The sequence below is a fragment of the Dendrobates tinctorius genome, unplaced genomic scaffold, assembly GCF_039654945.1.
Source record: "Dendrobates tinctorius isolate UK_male_01 unplaced genomic scaffold, ASM3965494v1 ptg000231l, whole genome shotgun sequence".
Taxonomy (NCBI): Eukaryota; Metazoa; Chordata; class Amphibia; order Anura; family Dendrobatidae; genus Dendrobates; species Dendrobates tinctorius.
Genome location: NW_027361898.1, coordinates 16,427,545 through 16,443,781, shown reverse-complemented (window position 1 = coordinate 16,443,781; position 16,237 = coordinate 16,427,545). Strand labels below are relative to the sequence as shown.

Here is a 16,237-nt window from a genome sequence, read left to right as displayed (position 1 = left end):
AAAACTATTTTGTTGCGCCCCTACTATTCTTGGCAGTAGATGAAAACTTGGGATATAAACTTAGGAGCAAAATAAACCACAACAATGATTAATTAACTCTCTCCTAACTCTTTAATCTTCTGAGAAGTTGTATAGGACAAATATATACAAAGTAATCAATGACAAAAAAAAAAAACGACCATAGGTAAATAAAATTTTTGTTTCCTTACCTTTTTTTTTTTGAAAAGGATGACACTAAGTCACCGAGTTTAATTTGTTTAGCAACTTCAGATTCTATCAAAATTGTTGCCAACCCAACCAACCTCTCTTGTGTCATATTTGCCCTTAAATACGTACACTTTTCTTTCCATCCCTAAAACTTTTTGCCTTTTGAAAAGATTTTTTATAGTTTTTTCTATTTTTTCTCTGGCGCCCCCTTTGGGTCAGCGCCCTAGGCGACCGCCTAGTTCGCCTATACGTTCGGACCGGCCCTGCATAGCAGATCCTTTCCTGGGTGCAGTTTTTGAACCAAAGCTGGGAACGGTTCCAAGAAGTTAAGGCTTTGGAACAAAATCAGCGTAGTAAACCCCAGCGTGCCAGCGCCGCAGCTTGTAGCGGGGTCTCTAGTCCTCCACTGCCCAGTGTTCCCACCACTAACTCCCGGGCATTGGGGTCACTGTGCTGCGGGCGGCGATGCCCTCCAGTGAGGCGGCCGCACTCGCACTGACACCAGCTCTCCGGCCGCTCTCCCGCACAGTGAGATTAGGGGCGTGCTTTTATGCCAACCACGCCTCTCATTGAGAACGGGGCGTGGTCTTGCAAGGGCACCTCATTAGATTATTGTCATTGGTTGACGCTGGCTTGCGTAGACCACGCCCCCAGGGGCGGGGGTGATGCGAGCGGCGGGTGCCCTGTGCCTCAGTCTGAGCCGGGCGGCTGCAGAGGCGAACGTCGTGGAGCTCGTGTGTCATCGCGGAGACTTTACCCCGGAGCGTGCACAGGACAGGACGGGGGGACCGGACCAGCTGGAGGCTACTGTGGGTGGAAAGTGGCATGGAGCCGTGACTAGCTGCTGGGACTAGGGGATTACAAGTCATCGCTCCGGCACCAGGGGATGGGCAGCCTGGATACCTGACGGCGCTTTGGGCGGGTTCACAGATTGGACGGGAAAAGTTCGGATAGTCCGGGACTGACACGGGACCCCAGCCGGGAGCTAAGATGGAGGGGCTCCGGCAGCTGCTCGGGCTCCTGCTCGCCCTGTGCCGGGTGTCTGCGGCGCTCAGCAAAACCCTGGAGTCGGTGACCTGGAACTCGCAGAACCCGCGGTAAGCCTGGAGGTTCGCCTGCTCACCCGCCTCCTGCCCGCTGTGCCTGATCACCCGCCGGGCACCTCACCCGCCTCCTGCCCGCTGTGCCTGATCACCCGCCGGGCACCTCACCCGCCTCCTGCCCGCTGTGCCTGCTCCGGTGCCGGGCACCTCACCCGCTGTGCCTGCTCCGGTGCCGGGCACCTCACCCGCTGTGCCTGCTCCGGTGCCGGGCACCTCACCCGCTGTGCCTGCTCCGGTGCCGGGCACCTCACCCGCTGTGCCTGCTCCGGTGCCGGGCACCTCACCCGCTGTGCCTGCTCCGGTGCCGGGCACCTCACCCGCTGTGCCTGCTCCGGTGCCGGGCACCTCACCCGCTGTGCCTGCTCCGGTGCCGGGCACCTCACCCGCTGTGCCTGCTCCGGTGCCGGGCACCTCACCCGCCTCCTGCCCGCTGTGCCTGCTCCAGTGCCGGGCACCTCACCCGCCTCCTGCTCCCTGTGCCTGCTCCAGTGCCGGGCACCTCACCCGCCTCCTGCCCGCTGTGCCTGATCACCCGCCGGGCACCTCACCCGCCTCCTGCCCGCTGTGCCTGATCACCCGCCGGGCACCTCACCCGCCTCCTGCCCGCTGTGCCTGCTCCAGTGCCGGGCACCTCACCCGCCTCCTGCCCGCTGTGCCTGCTCCAGTGCCGGGCACCTCACCCGCCTCCTGCCCGCTGTGCCTGCTGAACTGCCGGGCACCTCACCCGCTCCAGTGCCGGGTACCTCGCCCACTGCCTGCCCTCTGTGCCTGCTCCAGTGCCGGACACCTCACCCACTGCCTGCCCTCTGTGCTTGCCTCATAGCTAAGCTACCACAACAGTCACTGCTGCTCAACCATCGGAAACATCACTCCTATGTTGCCCTCTGTGCCCGCTCCAGTACCAGGCACATCACTCTGCCCTTTTTGCCTGCTACAGTATTGGGCACATTACCTATATCCTGCCCACTGTGCCTCCTCCTGTCCTGGAAGACATCACCTTTATCCTGCCTGCTATAGTATCAGCTACGCACGTTACCCGTGTCCTGCCCGCTTCAGTACAGGGCAGACACATATCTTGCTTTTTGGGCCCACTCTAGTATCGGGTAGGCACATTACCTATATCGTGCCCGCTCCAGTACTGGGCAGACACATCGCCCATATCCTGCCCTCTACATACTGTAGTATCGGGTAGGCACATTACCTGTATCCTGCCCACTGTGCCCACTCTAGTACTGGGCAGACACATCGCCCATATCCTGCCCTCTACATACTGTAGTATCGGGTAGGCACATTACCTGTATCCTGCCCACTGTGCCCACTCTAGTACTGGGCAGACACATCGCCCATATCCTGCCCTCTACATACTGTAGTATCGGGTAGGCACATTACCTGTATCCTGCCCACTGTGCCCACTCTAGTACTGGGCAGACACATCGCCCATATCCTGCCCTCTACATACTGTAGTATCGGGTAGGCACATTACCTGTATCCTGCCCACTGTGCCCACTCTAGTACTGGGCAGACACATCGCCCATATCCTGCCCTCTACATACTGTAGTATCGGGTAGGCACATTACCTGTATCCTGCCCACTTTGCCCGCTCTAGTACTGGGCAGACACATCGCCCATATCCTGCCCTCTACATACTGTAGTATCGGGTAGGCACATTACCTGTATCCTGCCCACTGTGCCCGCTCTAGTACTGGGCAGACACATCGCCCATATCCTGCCCTCTACATACTGTAGTATCGGGTAGGCACATTACCTGTATCCTGCCCACTGTGCCCGCTCTAGTACTGGGCAGACACATCGCCCATATCCTGCCCTCTACATACTGTAGTATCGGGTAGGCACATTACCTGTTTCCTGCCCACTGTGCCCGCTCTAGTACTGGACAGACACATCGCTCATATCCTGCCATCTACCTGCTGTAGTATATCGGGTAGGCACATTAGCTGTATCCTGCCCACTATGCCTGCTGCAGTACTGGGCAGACACATGACTCTTATCCTCATCTTGTTTATTACAGTATCGTGTGGCTGAGGTCAGGATGCCCACTGCAGTCGTGGGTCTGGGCCTGACACATCCTGAGTGTATGACGGGGATCACATGCACGTAATTCTGTGCTGAACTGTGGGTATGGTGTAGTTGGCATCGGCACTCACACTATCCATAGCTCTGAGTTACATTTATCAGTTGGGGATAATCGGGGTCCCCTCTGATGGGTGTGCACAGTATATGGGTGCGTGCATTGCTGGTTAGGTATCTGCTGTTGATCAGTGCATTCTGGTAATGTGCCTGGCACTGTTTGGCACTATGTGCTGGCCACTTACCTGGTCCTGCTGTATAACACGTATACATTGTGTTCTTGTGGGCACTGTGTATATTTCTGTATATCCAGGGTAGTTACGTGGCTGTGAGCTTGGCACTGTATATTTGTAGTGTACTCCGGCTACTTGGTACTATTGTATTTCGTGCATATTAGTGCCACCTATGTGTGTGGGTTACTTGGAGGGTAGTATTGGCTGGTGGTCTGACAGTTGGCACTGTGTGGGGTAGTTTGTATGTTGTGCCTCATCTTCCAGGCCTCAGTCTCTAGAACCCTCCAGATAAATGTAACTTTGGAAGAAGGTCCTGGTCTTTTCTATGGCTTGAGTTTTGTTGATGGTTTGGTGGTGGCACTGAGCCTATGTACGGGGGCTCTTTGTTTCGGGGACCAGCAGCAGGAGACCTGGTGATGTCTGGATAAATATATCCTAGTACAATGTGGACTACGCTCTTCACAAGTAGCGCACATAGGACGTGCTGAGGGGTCACCATTGTCGTTACAAGCCGCTGTCACCTAGTGAGTGTGGCCTTTGTCCTATCACTGAGGGTATGATGGGCTAGAGAAGACCAGCAGATAAGATCATCTTCTTCCCCTCATGTGAAGTGGCTTGTTCTTCATGTACTTTAGTGACACTTCATTGCTATCCACACTCCAAGACCAACCTCAGCTGAAGATCTGCAGATTGTTTATCCATTACCAAATTTTGAGTCCAGACTTCTGAGAGGTTTTTTTTTTTCTAGAGAGAGACCTTTCCAGGATCCAAGATTGAGATTTTCTCGGCTGCTGAAGATCTATAGTTGGGAAAGTCAGCAGAACTACAGCTCCTTGTAGTTTTCTTTTGTACTATCCATTAGATCACATTCAGATCCTGAAATGAAGTAGTAATTCAGGCCTCAACCTGAGCTGATTCTGGATGCGCTCTGCTCCTTCAGACTGACCTTCATGTGTCGGTGGTCTCCACGTCAGGCCTTTCCTCTGTAGATGACTGCCTGGATAGAAGAGAGGCTACCACTCACCAGTCTCCTATATGTGGCATTGACCCTATTGGTGGGCCTCATTGCTTCTGTTGATTCTCTGGTCTTAGTTGATCCTTTGGTCACCAATAATGGTCTTTTCCAATATATACAAGGCTCGTGAGACATCTGTGACCCATACCAAACCCGTAGATGCACGATTATGTTGTATATCGTACGTATCTGACTTCAGTCTTGTTGAGAGGCTGCTCTGTGTAGTGTGCAGGGTGCGGCAGGGGTTTCTCCTTCAAAAGGGTCTTTGTAACTAGCCTGCTTGAAAATAAACCTGTGTGCTGCCAGAGGGAGCTAGATCCAGGCGTCAAGGTGCCTCTCTATGGTATGTGCGGCGAGCTCAGGAGGCTGGAGAAGCTGGGCTTGTCTACTGGGTTAGGCCTGTTTCACACTTCCGTTTTTGTGTCCGCCAAACGGATCCGTTTCCGTTTTTTTGACGGAAACTGATGCAGACGGATCCGTTTTTAAAAAAACGGATCCGTTTTTTTGACGGATCCGCGGTAACCACTAATGGAAGTCTATGGGACAAAAAAACGGATCCTGCAAAAAATGGCGGATCCGTTTTTTTACGGAAACCAACGGATTTTGACGGATTTGAAAAAACGGAAGTGTGAAACAGGCCTTAGTAGTTTCTGGCTCCTCAGCTATAAAGAGAAGGTGCCGCTAGAATGTACACTTCAGCCCTTGTGACTTTCTGACGTTTGTGCCCCATCATATTGCTGCGGAAATCTTACAACCGTCCCACACACAATGCAATAAACCCGTGATCTAAAGATTTGTTATTACAGAATAAAGCGCGTGGCCTTCACGTATGGACTTAAGAATACAACTAGTATCTAGAGGCTTGTCTGAGCGCTTCCTCGGTGACTGTAGAGGACGTTATAGGAATGGGACGATAGAGAAATTCAGCGTTCTGTCTGTAATCTGCAGTTGATTAGAAATGAAGCAAGAATTTCTTGGGCCCTCCCGAGGACATTGCATGTTCTTTTAGGGGTGCTCTTCAGATTTTAGAATCAAGGTTATTTTTTCTTTTATTTATTTTTTTTTTTTTTAGCAGCTTGTTTTGCACTTGCTTTATTCCTGGCATTTCAGTAACACATCTCACGTGCCTAGCATTCTGGCTCTACATGACTATGGTAATTGGTCACGTTGGGACTTGTCTGCTGCATTATCTCATAGGACGGGAGGATCTAATAGGCCATTCTTGTGTGTTGTATGTATTGGAAAGTCTCTTATTTGTCTGTGATCATTCGTAACCTATAGATGGAGAACTTTCAGAAGATCAGATGTAACGTTTAGCCAGAATGGGTGCGTCCAGAACACGGCTAAGGCGTCCAGGCTGGTCTGTGCTTCCCTTAATTTCATCCTCCTCAGCCATTTGACACGTGTTAACGCCTTGCCAAGTTTAGGTGTCACCTCTGTGCTGATTCTGACTGCCAGCATGGGCCCCTTTTACCGCAAGCAGAGCCTATGATACAATCCACATTATTACCCTGTCATTTGTTAAAAAAAAAAAGTGGTTGAATATATGTATTTTTTTAAGTAAGAAATTAAGTAAAATTGCTGCTGTCCGGTTTGTTAGTAAAATTGCCTTTATTTTGCAAGAACAATAGCGCAGTAATATCATGAGTCTGTCTATATTGGTATTTATAGCCATTAATGAAGCGTCATTATACCTAATTACAGAGAAGGGCTCTGACAGCAGGAGAGTCGGCCAGAATTACTCCAGTGATCTAGGAGTCGGGGACCCTCTTCCCATCACCAAAGTGAATGTAAAAGTCACAAAAGTTCTCAGAAGAACAAACCTGAGACAGATTTGCTGTCCTCAACATTTATTCAATCTATAAGTGTTATATATTTGTGTACGTACTTTTGATTTAATTTTATAGTGTACAGAAACTAATTTCTTCCTCCAATTTTTACTATTTGTAAGCGTGCCCATTCACTCTTTTTATTTGCAATTTTACGACGTTCTTTAACTTAACTGGTGTCATGCGTTAATTTTCAACCTTTCAATTTAATTTTTCAACATTAATTTTCAACCTTCTTGAAAACCAATTCCAAATCAACTTGTGGATATTTTTTGTCCATGTATTAGACATGTAAATTGTCTAGCTCCTAATGGTTAAAGATATAAACAGGGCTCTTTTTGTTAACGTGAGCAATCTGATGTTTCGGAAAAGTTCCGAGTTCCTATTTTTTTTCCTTGTTGCTTATAGTGCATTTTGCATAGCTTTATGCCATTAAGCCTCCTCCCGGGATTTATGGACCAGTAATGTTCTTGTTGGTGCTGGTCTAGAATGGAAATTGCTCCACTTTGTGCTTTAGTGTTTGCATCTGGAAGCTTTACTATGTGGTTTCCGAGAACAAATACTTTATTTTCAGTTCTTCTGTATCCTGTGGGTTTTTTTCCCAAAACTTTAGGCGTGGCAGATTAACTCTTTCCTCCCCACGGGCATCGAGAGTTAAGACTCTTCAGTAATTGGTTGACAGCTGTAAACGGGGGCTTGATATGTTGCATGTGGGGTTTTTTTTTTTTTTGAAAAGCGGTGACATTTCTGCTGCCTCAAAGCTTTTGCTACACTTGTGCTAAATCAGACAATGGTTGTCTGGTAATTACGCTGAAAGAATTGCGACAGGGGTGGATGGATCTCCTAACAAGCCCTCATTTGCAGCAGTGACAATTTACCCACTGTCCCATATTTCTCTGATCGGCAGCCCCGGCTCTCATCCATTACTGAGCAGGTTTATATAGTGCTGTCTGTGTCTCGGAATGCTTTGCATGGCAGCAAAATGTAGTGCCCTTCAGGACTGACACATTTATATTCAGCAGGTACAATTTCTCACTCGTCTCCAGACGAAATGCAAGAAGGCTCCTTGGGGCATGATGTGCCCACCTCCTGTAGAGCTCCGTCACTAAGATGATGTGACAGGTTCTGCCAAGCAGACGCTCCATGTGGGCACAGCTCAATGGCTTCTCGTTGGGAATGGTTTTTTTTTTTTTTTTTTTCAGGTTAGCACAATATATATTTTTTATTGTACATCATCTTAGGGTAGGGAAACTGAATCTCAATATCCCTAAAACTTTACGAATTGTTGATCTACCCCTTCAGTTTGTAGACTGTTTTTGCATCATTAGTAGTCAGAGGCCTCCACCATGCTGGCGGGCATCTATGACTCTCTCGATTTAGTTTTTCTTGTAGTATTTTAGGTGATTCTCTCCCTTGGCATTCATTCTATCGGTTTTACTTTCTGCTCTGCTAAGTAATTATACTGCTGGCAGTGTACACTATTTGGTGCTTGTCTTTCACATCTTATTTCCATTGGGTATTATCTCCTTCATGCCAGGGGCCAGCATCACTGAAGTCTACATTTGTGAAGCACCTTCTATTCGGGGACATGTGGCCCAGCAAACATAAAGCAAAGAGCTGCTCCGGTATAAATTGCTCCTGATATGTATTGCCGAGCAGCGTAATCCCCTCTGAGAAGTTTGTCTACGTGCCCGCGATGCGCCGTATGGTACCATTATGCCATAAATACTGTTTTTACAGGGTCCCACATTGCTTCACAGCTTAATCTTATTCACTAAACTGCATGAAAGTCCCCTAAAAGCCTCTTTGCTGTGCCATGGTAGCCATTTTTCAGGCTGCTTTGTATGTGAGCTTCCAGTCGAGCGTAAGTAACTGGCGCTTATGTGGGCACTGCTCTGAGGAATGTCAGTGCGTCTGGACCAGACATTACGTACAAGCAAAGGACTCTTTTGGTTCCAGGTTCTCCTCTGTTAACCCTTGCAGTGTTCTGGTAATGTGGCACCTCGCGCTCATCTTTTCGTGTGCCGTGCCAGGATCTTTGTAGGCCTCTGGTTGATTTTTTTTTTTTTTGTTTTTTGTTTTTTTGTTCTTTTTATGGCATTTTCTGTTGTAAGCAGAGTTTCTCTATTTTTCGGGCACTCCCGGCCATTTTTTATGTTGTATTTTTGGCTATTCTGCACAGAACACCATGTTTTAAGAGTTAAATGATTTCCTCCCTTCTGGGAGACTCTTGTTTTAGAAGGTTTCACCCTTGTTAACCTAATGTCATCCTAGCATTTAAACAGTCATTTATCTTTGGAGAACCTACAACCCTTATCAGCCGTGGAGTGCATGTCCAAACATTGGCCTGCTGGGATTCCTGTTCTCAATTCCTATTTCTTATCAGGAATCATTTACAAATTAAAATCAATTTATCTGGATATCTAGTCCTCAGCAAATTTCACTCCCTTCTGTACAGTATTTAACCCTACTACTGCTGAAGTAAAGGCTCATTTCTCTTTGACGTTGTTCTTGGTTTTCAAGGGAGCTGAGATGCATGGTGTTTGTGGTGGTCCTAGTTTCAGTGTCACCATACTACTCCGTATCTCAAATTCTTGCCTGTACGAACTAGACGTAAATTGGTACTTGTACAAATTTCTCAAGACCTAATTATATGCCACGTAGAAAATAAAATAATTGTTTATTTCCTTTTCCGAAGACAATTGTAGTAAAGATACTAGTAATGAAATCCAGTCCCCGTTGAGCTGAGCAGCAGGCTCCCTGTAGCAGCTTGCCATCATAACGTCCCTCTGCTGGAGCTTCCTCACCTGACTTGCCATAGCTCTGCCTAGAAGCCCTCCGTGCCATTTGGAGAATACATTAGGAAGACCGAGCTTCTGCCAAGAAAGAAAAACAATAAAACAAAGCAGCGACTTGTAAACGTGTTAATTAGTCTTGGGACTCGGCAAGCTGCACCATGGCAGATAATGAACTTTCCTGAAGAGTGTCTCCAGGAGATGGCGACGCTGCAGCCCTGAAACAGTTAAAGTGCGTCTCTTGTTCGAGAGCCCAACACTTTAAGTGCATTTGTTCATCCGCGGCGCCCGAGGGAGCGGAGCTGTCTTGCAATACAGAATTTGTCACAGCAAAATATTAAACACATGAATGGAATTGGCTTTGCCCTCAGATACCCTTCATATTATTTTTTTCGGCTGAGATGTGCGTGGTCTACACAGTATCTAATAAAGCCGATTATGAGGAACGCCGGCTCTTGGGTGGTGCCTCGGCACAGACGTATAATGGAAGCCTTTGCCTTCGGAGACGCCTTGTTTTCACATGGTCTCGTAGGTGCAGCATTTTGTTATATCAAGAAGGTCAGAAATAGATTTCCAGCAAATGCCGAATTTTTATAATTATTCCGTAAAGCGAAGATGAATTGCCAGTATCTGTTATAGTAGCCACGTAAGCGAATTGGAAACTGCTTTGTGTCCAAAAAAGCTTTTGTTTTAGGATTTAACCCTCTCCTGAACGGGTTGTAGACCTGTACCCCAGACAGGAGTTAATAACGCTGCAGCTTTATGCAGTTTCCTCCTCTATGAAGTCACAAATCTATCCTTATAAAGCTAAACCCGAAAACAGGGATTATCTGCCGAGGCATGTTTAATAAGCCGCTTGTAGCATTTTCACTGGTTGACTATCTAAGACTTTCTCGTACTGGGTGGAGAGTGTCGCCTTCACTACAACCCTCACCGGGCGCAGGCGGTGTGAGCAGGCCTACAGCTTGTTGCTTGCTTCATGTGCCCTTCTGTGGGAAGGAAAGCCTGGAGGAGTGTTGGGTTGCATGAAATGATGGCATGTCTACAGTAATGATTCCAGAGCAGGACGCTGATCTGTTCTCCTAAGATGCCCCTGATTGTTCATGGTAATTTGGTTGGAGATGATGTGCTGTCTTTGGTAATCCTGTTAAAACCTCATCATCTATCCCTGGTTAGGGATTGTACACTTAATCCCTTTGCTGAAGAAGGAGCCAAATGGCCGCATGTCTTATTTCTCAGGTTTTTGCTAGCTCCGTGTACAGCCAGGCACAGGAGCTTTACTCGTTTCTGTCAATACAAGCCATTTAATGAACACACCGGAAGTTGTCCGGAGCTGCGCGGTAACATAGGCTTTCCTTTTACATCCATCTGAAAATAATTGGTACCTGTGACTTTCCAGATCGTCTCGGTTATGTCCTGACATGGGGCCGCATTGACGTCAGTGCTGCGCTATAATGAGGTTCTGGGTCTCGCTGGGATCGATTACTGATTACGGGGTAGATGTCATTTGGTCCTGACCACGTTCTCGTGACTCCATATTATTGCACCGCAAACATCCTGTCTGGTATTCTAACTTATGTAGATTGTGCATATATTGCAGAAGTACAGCTGGGTTCATTGGTTCCTAAAATAATGCACACTAGGGAGCTTTCCTTATTTTTGGGGGAATACCTCTGGTCTTGTACCCTTTTTAAGATTTGTTTCTCTCTTTGTAGACATGTACGTGGCAAGATGTCTGCACGAAAGCTGAGCAAGAATGCGTTGCTACATTTCACTCCTTGCACAGCTGTCTGGTCATTTGTGGGCCACACGGGCTCCTGTCTGTGACCGGGAGATGACAAGTGCCAGCTGGCTAGTACGGCCTACAAGGTGTGCATGCCCCGACCCACACCATCCACTCCTGGACTTTAACTTTTTTATTTCCATGCATTAATTTTGATTGCCTCCAGAAGTATTTGGGCCCAGACGTGACAGTATACCTCCTCTCATCCTCCACTCTCTGCTGGGAAGTAGTCCATCCATCCCAGCTGCTGGGTTCATCTACCTCCTGGATACTTTTTAATATGTTGCTTGTTTAACTGGGGTCAGTGTCGTAAAGGCATAAGAACGGTCATGGGATATTCCTCCTACTCTCCAGCTCCTAGATTTAATCCTTCCCAAGACTCGGCAGATGTCAGAGAAAATCCCCTTCTTGAAAGTGGAAATTGATCTGATGATCGGCGCTGAAAATGACCTCTTAATCTTCCCCTCACATCTCGGAATTATTTGCATTGAAAATAGAATTATTGTGCTCGTTCTGTGGGCAAACATGAGCCGTCTGGGGTTACAGGGACGTGCATGAGGGGGCTCTACGCTTCTATAGGAATGCTTGTTACATTCGGATTTACGCCATTTTAACCCCTTCTTGACCGCATGACCTACATTTACATCATATGGTCGCAACAGGTGTACGGCGCAAACTCTGGAACTGAGCCCGCAGAATACCTAAGAAGATGCCGGCTGCGTGACACAGCCAGCATCTGTACCACACCTTGCGCCATTCATTGCTGCTTAACCTTTATAAATGCTGTTGTCAATCGCTGGCGGCGCCATGTAAAAGACTGCTCCACTCAGCTCTCTGCAAAGCGTTTCTGAGAAATTGTCTGGTTAATGTGGCAGCCAGCGGCTTTCTTTAGCCATAACTACCATCTTGGTCCTCCTGTGAAGCTTGTAGAACCACAGTTTCACTATTGCCATACAGTGGAATTGCAGTTTATAGTATAAGTGATCAAACCATCGCAAGTCCCCAAAACAATATAAAGTAAAGTTTTAAAAATATAGCAGTGTTTAATTTGTCCTCCCTTTTTCCCATTTAAAAACTTGGGATATGCGAGAAAAAAAATATTCATGTCTATGAAAAAATTATTTTAACTGTACGCTAAACGGAAGAAAGTTAAAACACGGCAACTACTTTTTTTTTTTTTCCTTTGCGTTTCTCCCCCCAAAAAAAAAAAAATTACAATCAAAAGATAAGTCTTGTATCTATGCCAAAATGAAATCAACAAATGGTAAGCTCAGTGTGAATCAAGCCCAGCTCCATTTGTGGAAAAATAGTTACAGATCTAGGAAAAGGGTGGCACAAACTTAAAAAAAAAATGATTTTTGAATTTTTTTTGACCATTAAATATAAAAAAAAAATTAAACTTTTCTTCAAGTTTGGTATCGCCGTAATTATACTGACTCTTTAAGAATTATATTGTTAGGTCATCCTTGCCACACAATGAATGCCATAAAAACAATACCCCCCCCCCCCCCCCAAAAAAAAGATGCAATGGCAGAATGTTGTGGATTTTTTTCTTTAGCACATTACATGGTAAAGTGGCCTCATTTAAAACTAAAACTCGTCCTTCTGAAACGAGCCTTTACATGGCTATATTGAAGGTTGAAAAAAGTTTTGGTTCTTGGAAGTAGAAACAAGAGGAGTAAAATGAAGGTCAGAACCTGAAAGCTTCAGAGTCAGGAAGGGGTTAATATAGCTTCTAGGCCTCCTCAATGATGATGTAGAGGATATATAAGGTTATTAGGATGTGGGATTGTCAGCAGTGCACATCTCAGTTGTTAGACTGAAGGTAGGATACTTTGGTAATATCTAGGAGGGGTTATGTTTCATAGAAACACTGAGTTGCACAATTTCTGCAATTCTATGATCCCTCCGCAGTGTCTGAGCCGCCAAAAGTTGCAATGAACTGCACCTCGAGTGATTCTATACTGGTGCTTCATAGAGGTCAATGGGAAATGGAAGTCGTGCCATAGAAGTGCTCAATTTCATTGAGAAGATAGCTGGCACTGCTCCAAAGGTGCCCCACCAGCGCCCATAGCACTTAGACATGGCTCCTGCATGGATCTTGGGTCTGGTTTACAATTTGGATCCGAACAGTCCAAAACTTTTACTAAATATCACTCCTTTCGACAGTGATAGGACCAAGCCATCAAAAAGCTTGGCACTTAGGTAGAATTATGGTGAAAAGTTTTCAACATAATTGTACCTGAGTGCCAAGATTTTTTATGACATTACATACAGGCTGGATGCCCTACTTGTGCACCTTACTCCCTGACCCAAGAGTGCCGTATATGACTTTTTATTAGTGATATGACCAAAGTTACAGGTGATCGATCAGCTGCTTTTCTTTGAGGGAAGCGGTCATTAAGAAGACAGTAATATTGGTGTGTCGCAGGACTGTTCTGCATTATCCTTAGAAAAAAACACCTTCAGGCTTTCACCCGAGTGCGGATTATGTACTCTGTATGCACAATTTCATCTGTAAAGAAGTGTTGCAGAACCATTAAAAGGTATTTAAAGCCATAACAAATCTCTGCCGCCTGATCCCTGCCTTGACGCTCTCCTCTTGGAGCATTAATCAGGCTACACTTCTTTAAACCTTGCATGTCTTCCACTCGAACAAGTGCTCTGGCTCCTTTGTTCCCTCTTCCAGTTATTTGCCTCTATCCATGAGCCATGACAGGTGTTCACCTTGTTTCCATTATTCCAACATACCCATTTCCATTACTGAGCTGCCCCATTTACTGTGCGTTTTAATTGATTTATTGGCTCATCATTTTTCTCTAATTGCCCTGATTCATTGCATAGGTAGGATGTGAACTGTGGTTACGAGACAGCAGCCATGATAATATCTCACACGCGGAGTGTGCACACCCGGTTACATCACACACCTGACTCTGCTCCGTACAGGCTTCCTATCCCTATGTTCATTGTTTCTGTGCTGATTGCTCATTGTTTCTCAGCTCTGGCAGGAGCATTGCTCAGGGCCGTCCATACCGGTGAACCATGCTGTCACAATAGCTGGATGATGGCTAGTAGCCAGTCGTGGGAGGATTTGACTTTTTTCTTAATGTCATTGTGAGGCACTTGGTTAAAGAGAGCCTGTCATCAGATTCATGCTGCACAAACCTCAGACAGCATGAAACCACCTGGCTGAGCTATTACAGTCAGGTATGTTTTACTACAAAAGAGGACACCTACTTTCAAAAGCCGGCCAGGGACGGTCTCGGCTGACTAGTCCGAGGCTGCTGTCCGGTGGCTTCACCATTGCCTGCTCCAGTTGACTGAAAGGTCTCACTATACTTGTACTTGGGAAGAGGACCTGTCAGTCGGAGTGATCTGGGTGGGGAGAAGCCACGAGAGACTGTCCTTGAGTTACTCAACTGAGACGCATTAGTCTGTAGCCAGCTTTTGAAAGTTAGGTTTACTTAGAAATGCCATGGTGCATGTGCACAGCCAGTTTCCATATTGTCCTGCTCATCGTTCGGGCAGCATGAATCTGACATGTTCCCTTAAGGGTATGTGCACACGGTGCGGATTCTGCTGCGGTTCTGCAGCGTTTCTGCACCTGCGGGTCCGCAGCAGATTCTGCTGCGTTGTACAGTACCTTTATTTCCTATGGAAATAAAAAAAAAAGCTGTGCACATGCTGCGTTTTTTTCCGCGCGGTTTTGCTGCGGTTTACAATCCGCAGCATGTCAATTGTTTGGTGCAGAAATGCTGCAGTTTTACACCTCATCCATTATGAGGTGTAAAACCGCAGATAAACCGCAGGACTTTTGTCCTGCGGATTTACCTGCGGTTTTCTCTACAACATCCGCACACCCAAAAAACTATGTGTACACATAGCCTTAGGCTACGTACAGATGATCTGGAAGTGGCAGCACTTTGGACGTAGTGCATATTCACTGAGTCCAAAGCGCTACCGGCTTTTGAACGCAGGTGAATCCGTATGTGTTCATTGGACCGTGCGGAATCATCGCGTCCAATACGTTCTGCAGTTCCCAATCACACAAGACCTGCTAGGAGTGAGGACGCCATTGTGCAACCTTGTTTTCTACCATCATTTTTGTGATCATACAGTGAAACAAGCGTCCAAGCTCTTGAGGCTGAGGCCAGCACACGACAGGAAAAACGACATGAAGACACCCTTGTGTTTCAAGTAGTAAGACAGGATGGGAGGCAACGCACGGGAAGACTCTCCCCATACAATAATAGGCTGCTTTCCAAAGATTACTACTTTCATCTTCTGACTCTTTCTGTGCTGGTTTGCAGTCAGGACAACTAAGAGTCTGGATCTGGGAAATCCATATGACAAAATGTCTGGTTTCCCTTAGGCTTTAGTCATACCAGTATATTTGATCAGTATTTGTATGCCAAAACCAGGAGTTTCTCCAAAACACAGAACAGGTGTCAATCTTTTATAGCTTTTCTGATTGTACCACTCCTGATTTTAAAATCCTGACCAAATACTGACGTGTGAATGGGGCCTTACCAAGATGTTTCACCCTGGACCAGAACGATGGAAGGCCACGATCTCATCACATTTGGTCTGTACGCAGGAAATGCTGACATACAAGCTAAGCAAGTCCATAGGGTTACAGTACCCTGGTGCAGGCTGGCATAAACTGCTTTTCCATACAACAGTGCCCAGTAAACCTATACCACTTTTATTTTGGGCCCCTATATAATGGCAACCAACAGAAGCATACGTTTAATGGAGGCCATAAATGTAGTGTGCTCACAGCAGCAAATGTCTCTCTTCTAGGTCTGCGAGGTTCTGGTTTGCTAATGTTTTTGCTCCGATATATATTCCAGGTTATGAATTGTTTAAAGCAACGTAACGGCTCTTGAGGCATTGGCCTGGTGGATTAGTATCAGGACCTCCGTATACAGTGTGGAGAGATGGCTGCCCGTTCTTGTCTGTGGGCTAATGTCAGCTTTTGCAACGTTCATAGTAGGCCATATGCGTCGTGTTAACAGCACTGGAAATCTGATCTAGCCTTTACAGTCTGTAAAAGTCATTCATGTGAACCTTGAGGACCTGAGCTATGAAGGCTGGGATTGACACGGACCATCTGACTGAGGCTTCACCAAATCTGGGCTACCGAATGCTTCCGACAACTCTATTGACAAATTTTAGGTGTCA

General features: G+C 46.7%; 1 protein-coding gene across 1 annotated transcript in view; it reads left to right on the top strand.

Moving 5' to 3' along the window:
• The first annotated feature begins 881 nt into the window (after positions 1-881).
• The window catches only part of EFNB1 (ephrin B1), a 54,786-nt gene continuing 39,430 nt past the window's right edge, over positions 882-16,237 (top strand). Inside the window, exon 1 of the mRNA XM_073556107.1 lies at positions 882-1,304. Within this exon, the coding sequence (XP_073412208.1) occupies positions 1,198-1,304 (107 nt within the window). The 5' untranslated portion in view covers positions 882-1,197. The remainder of the gene's footprint in view (positions 1,305-16,237) is intronic.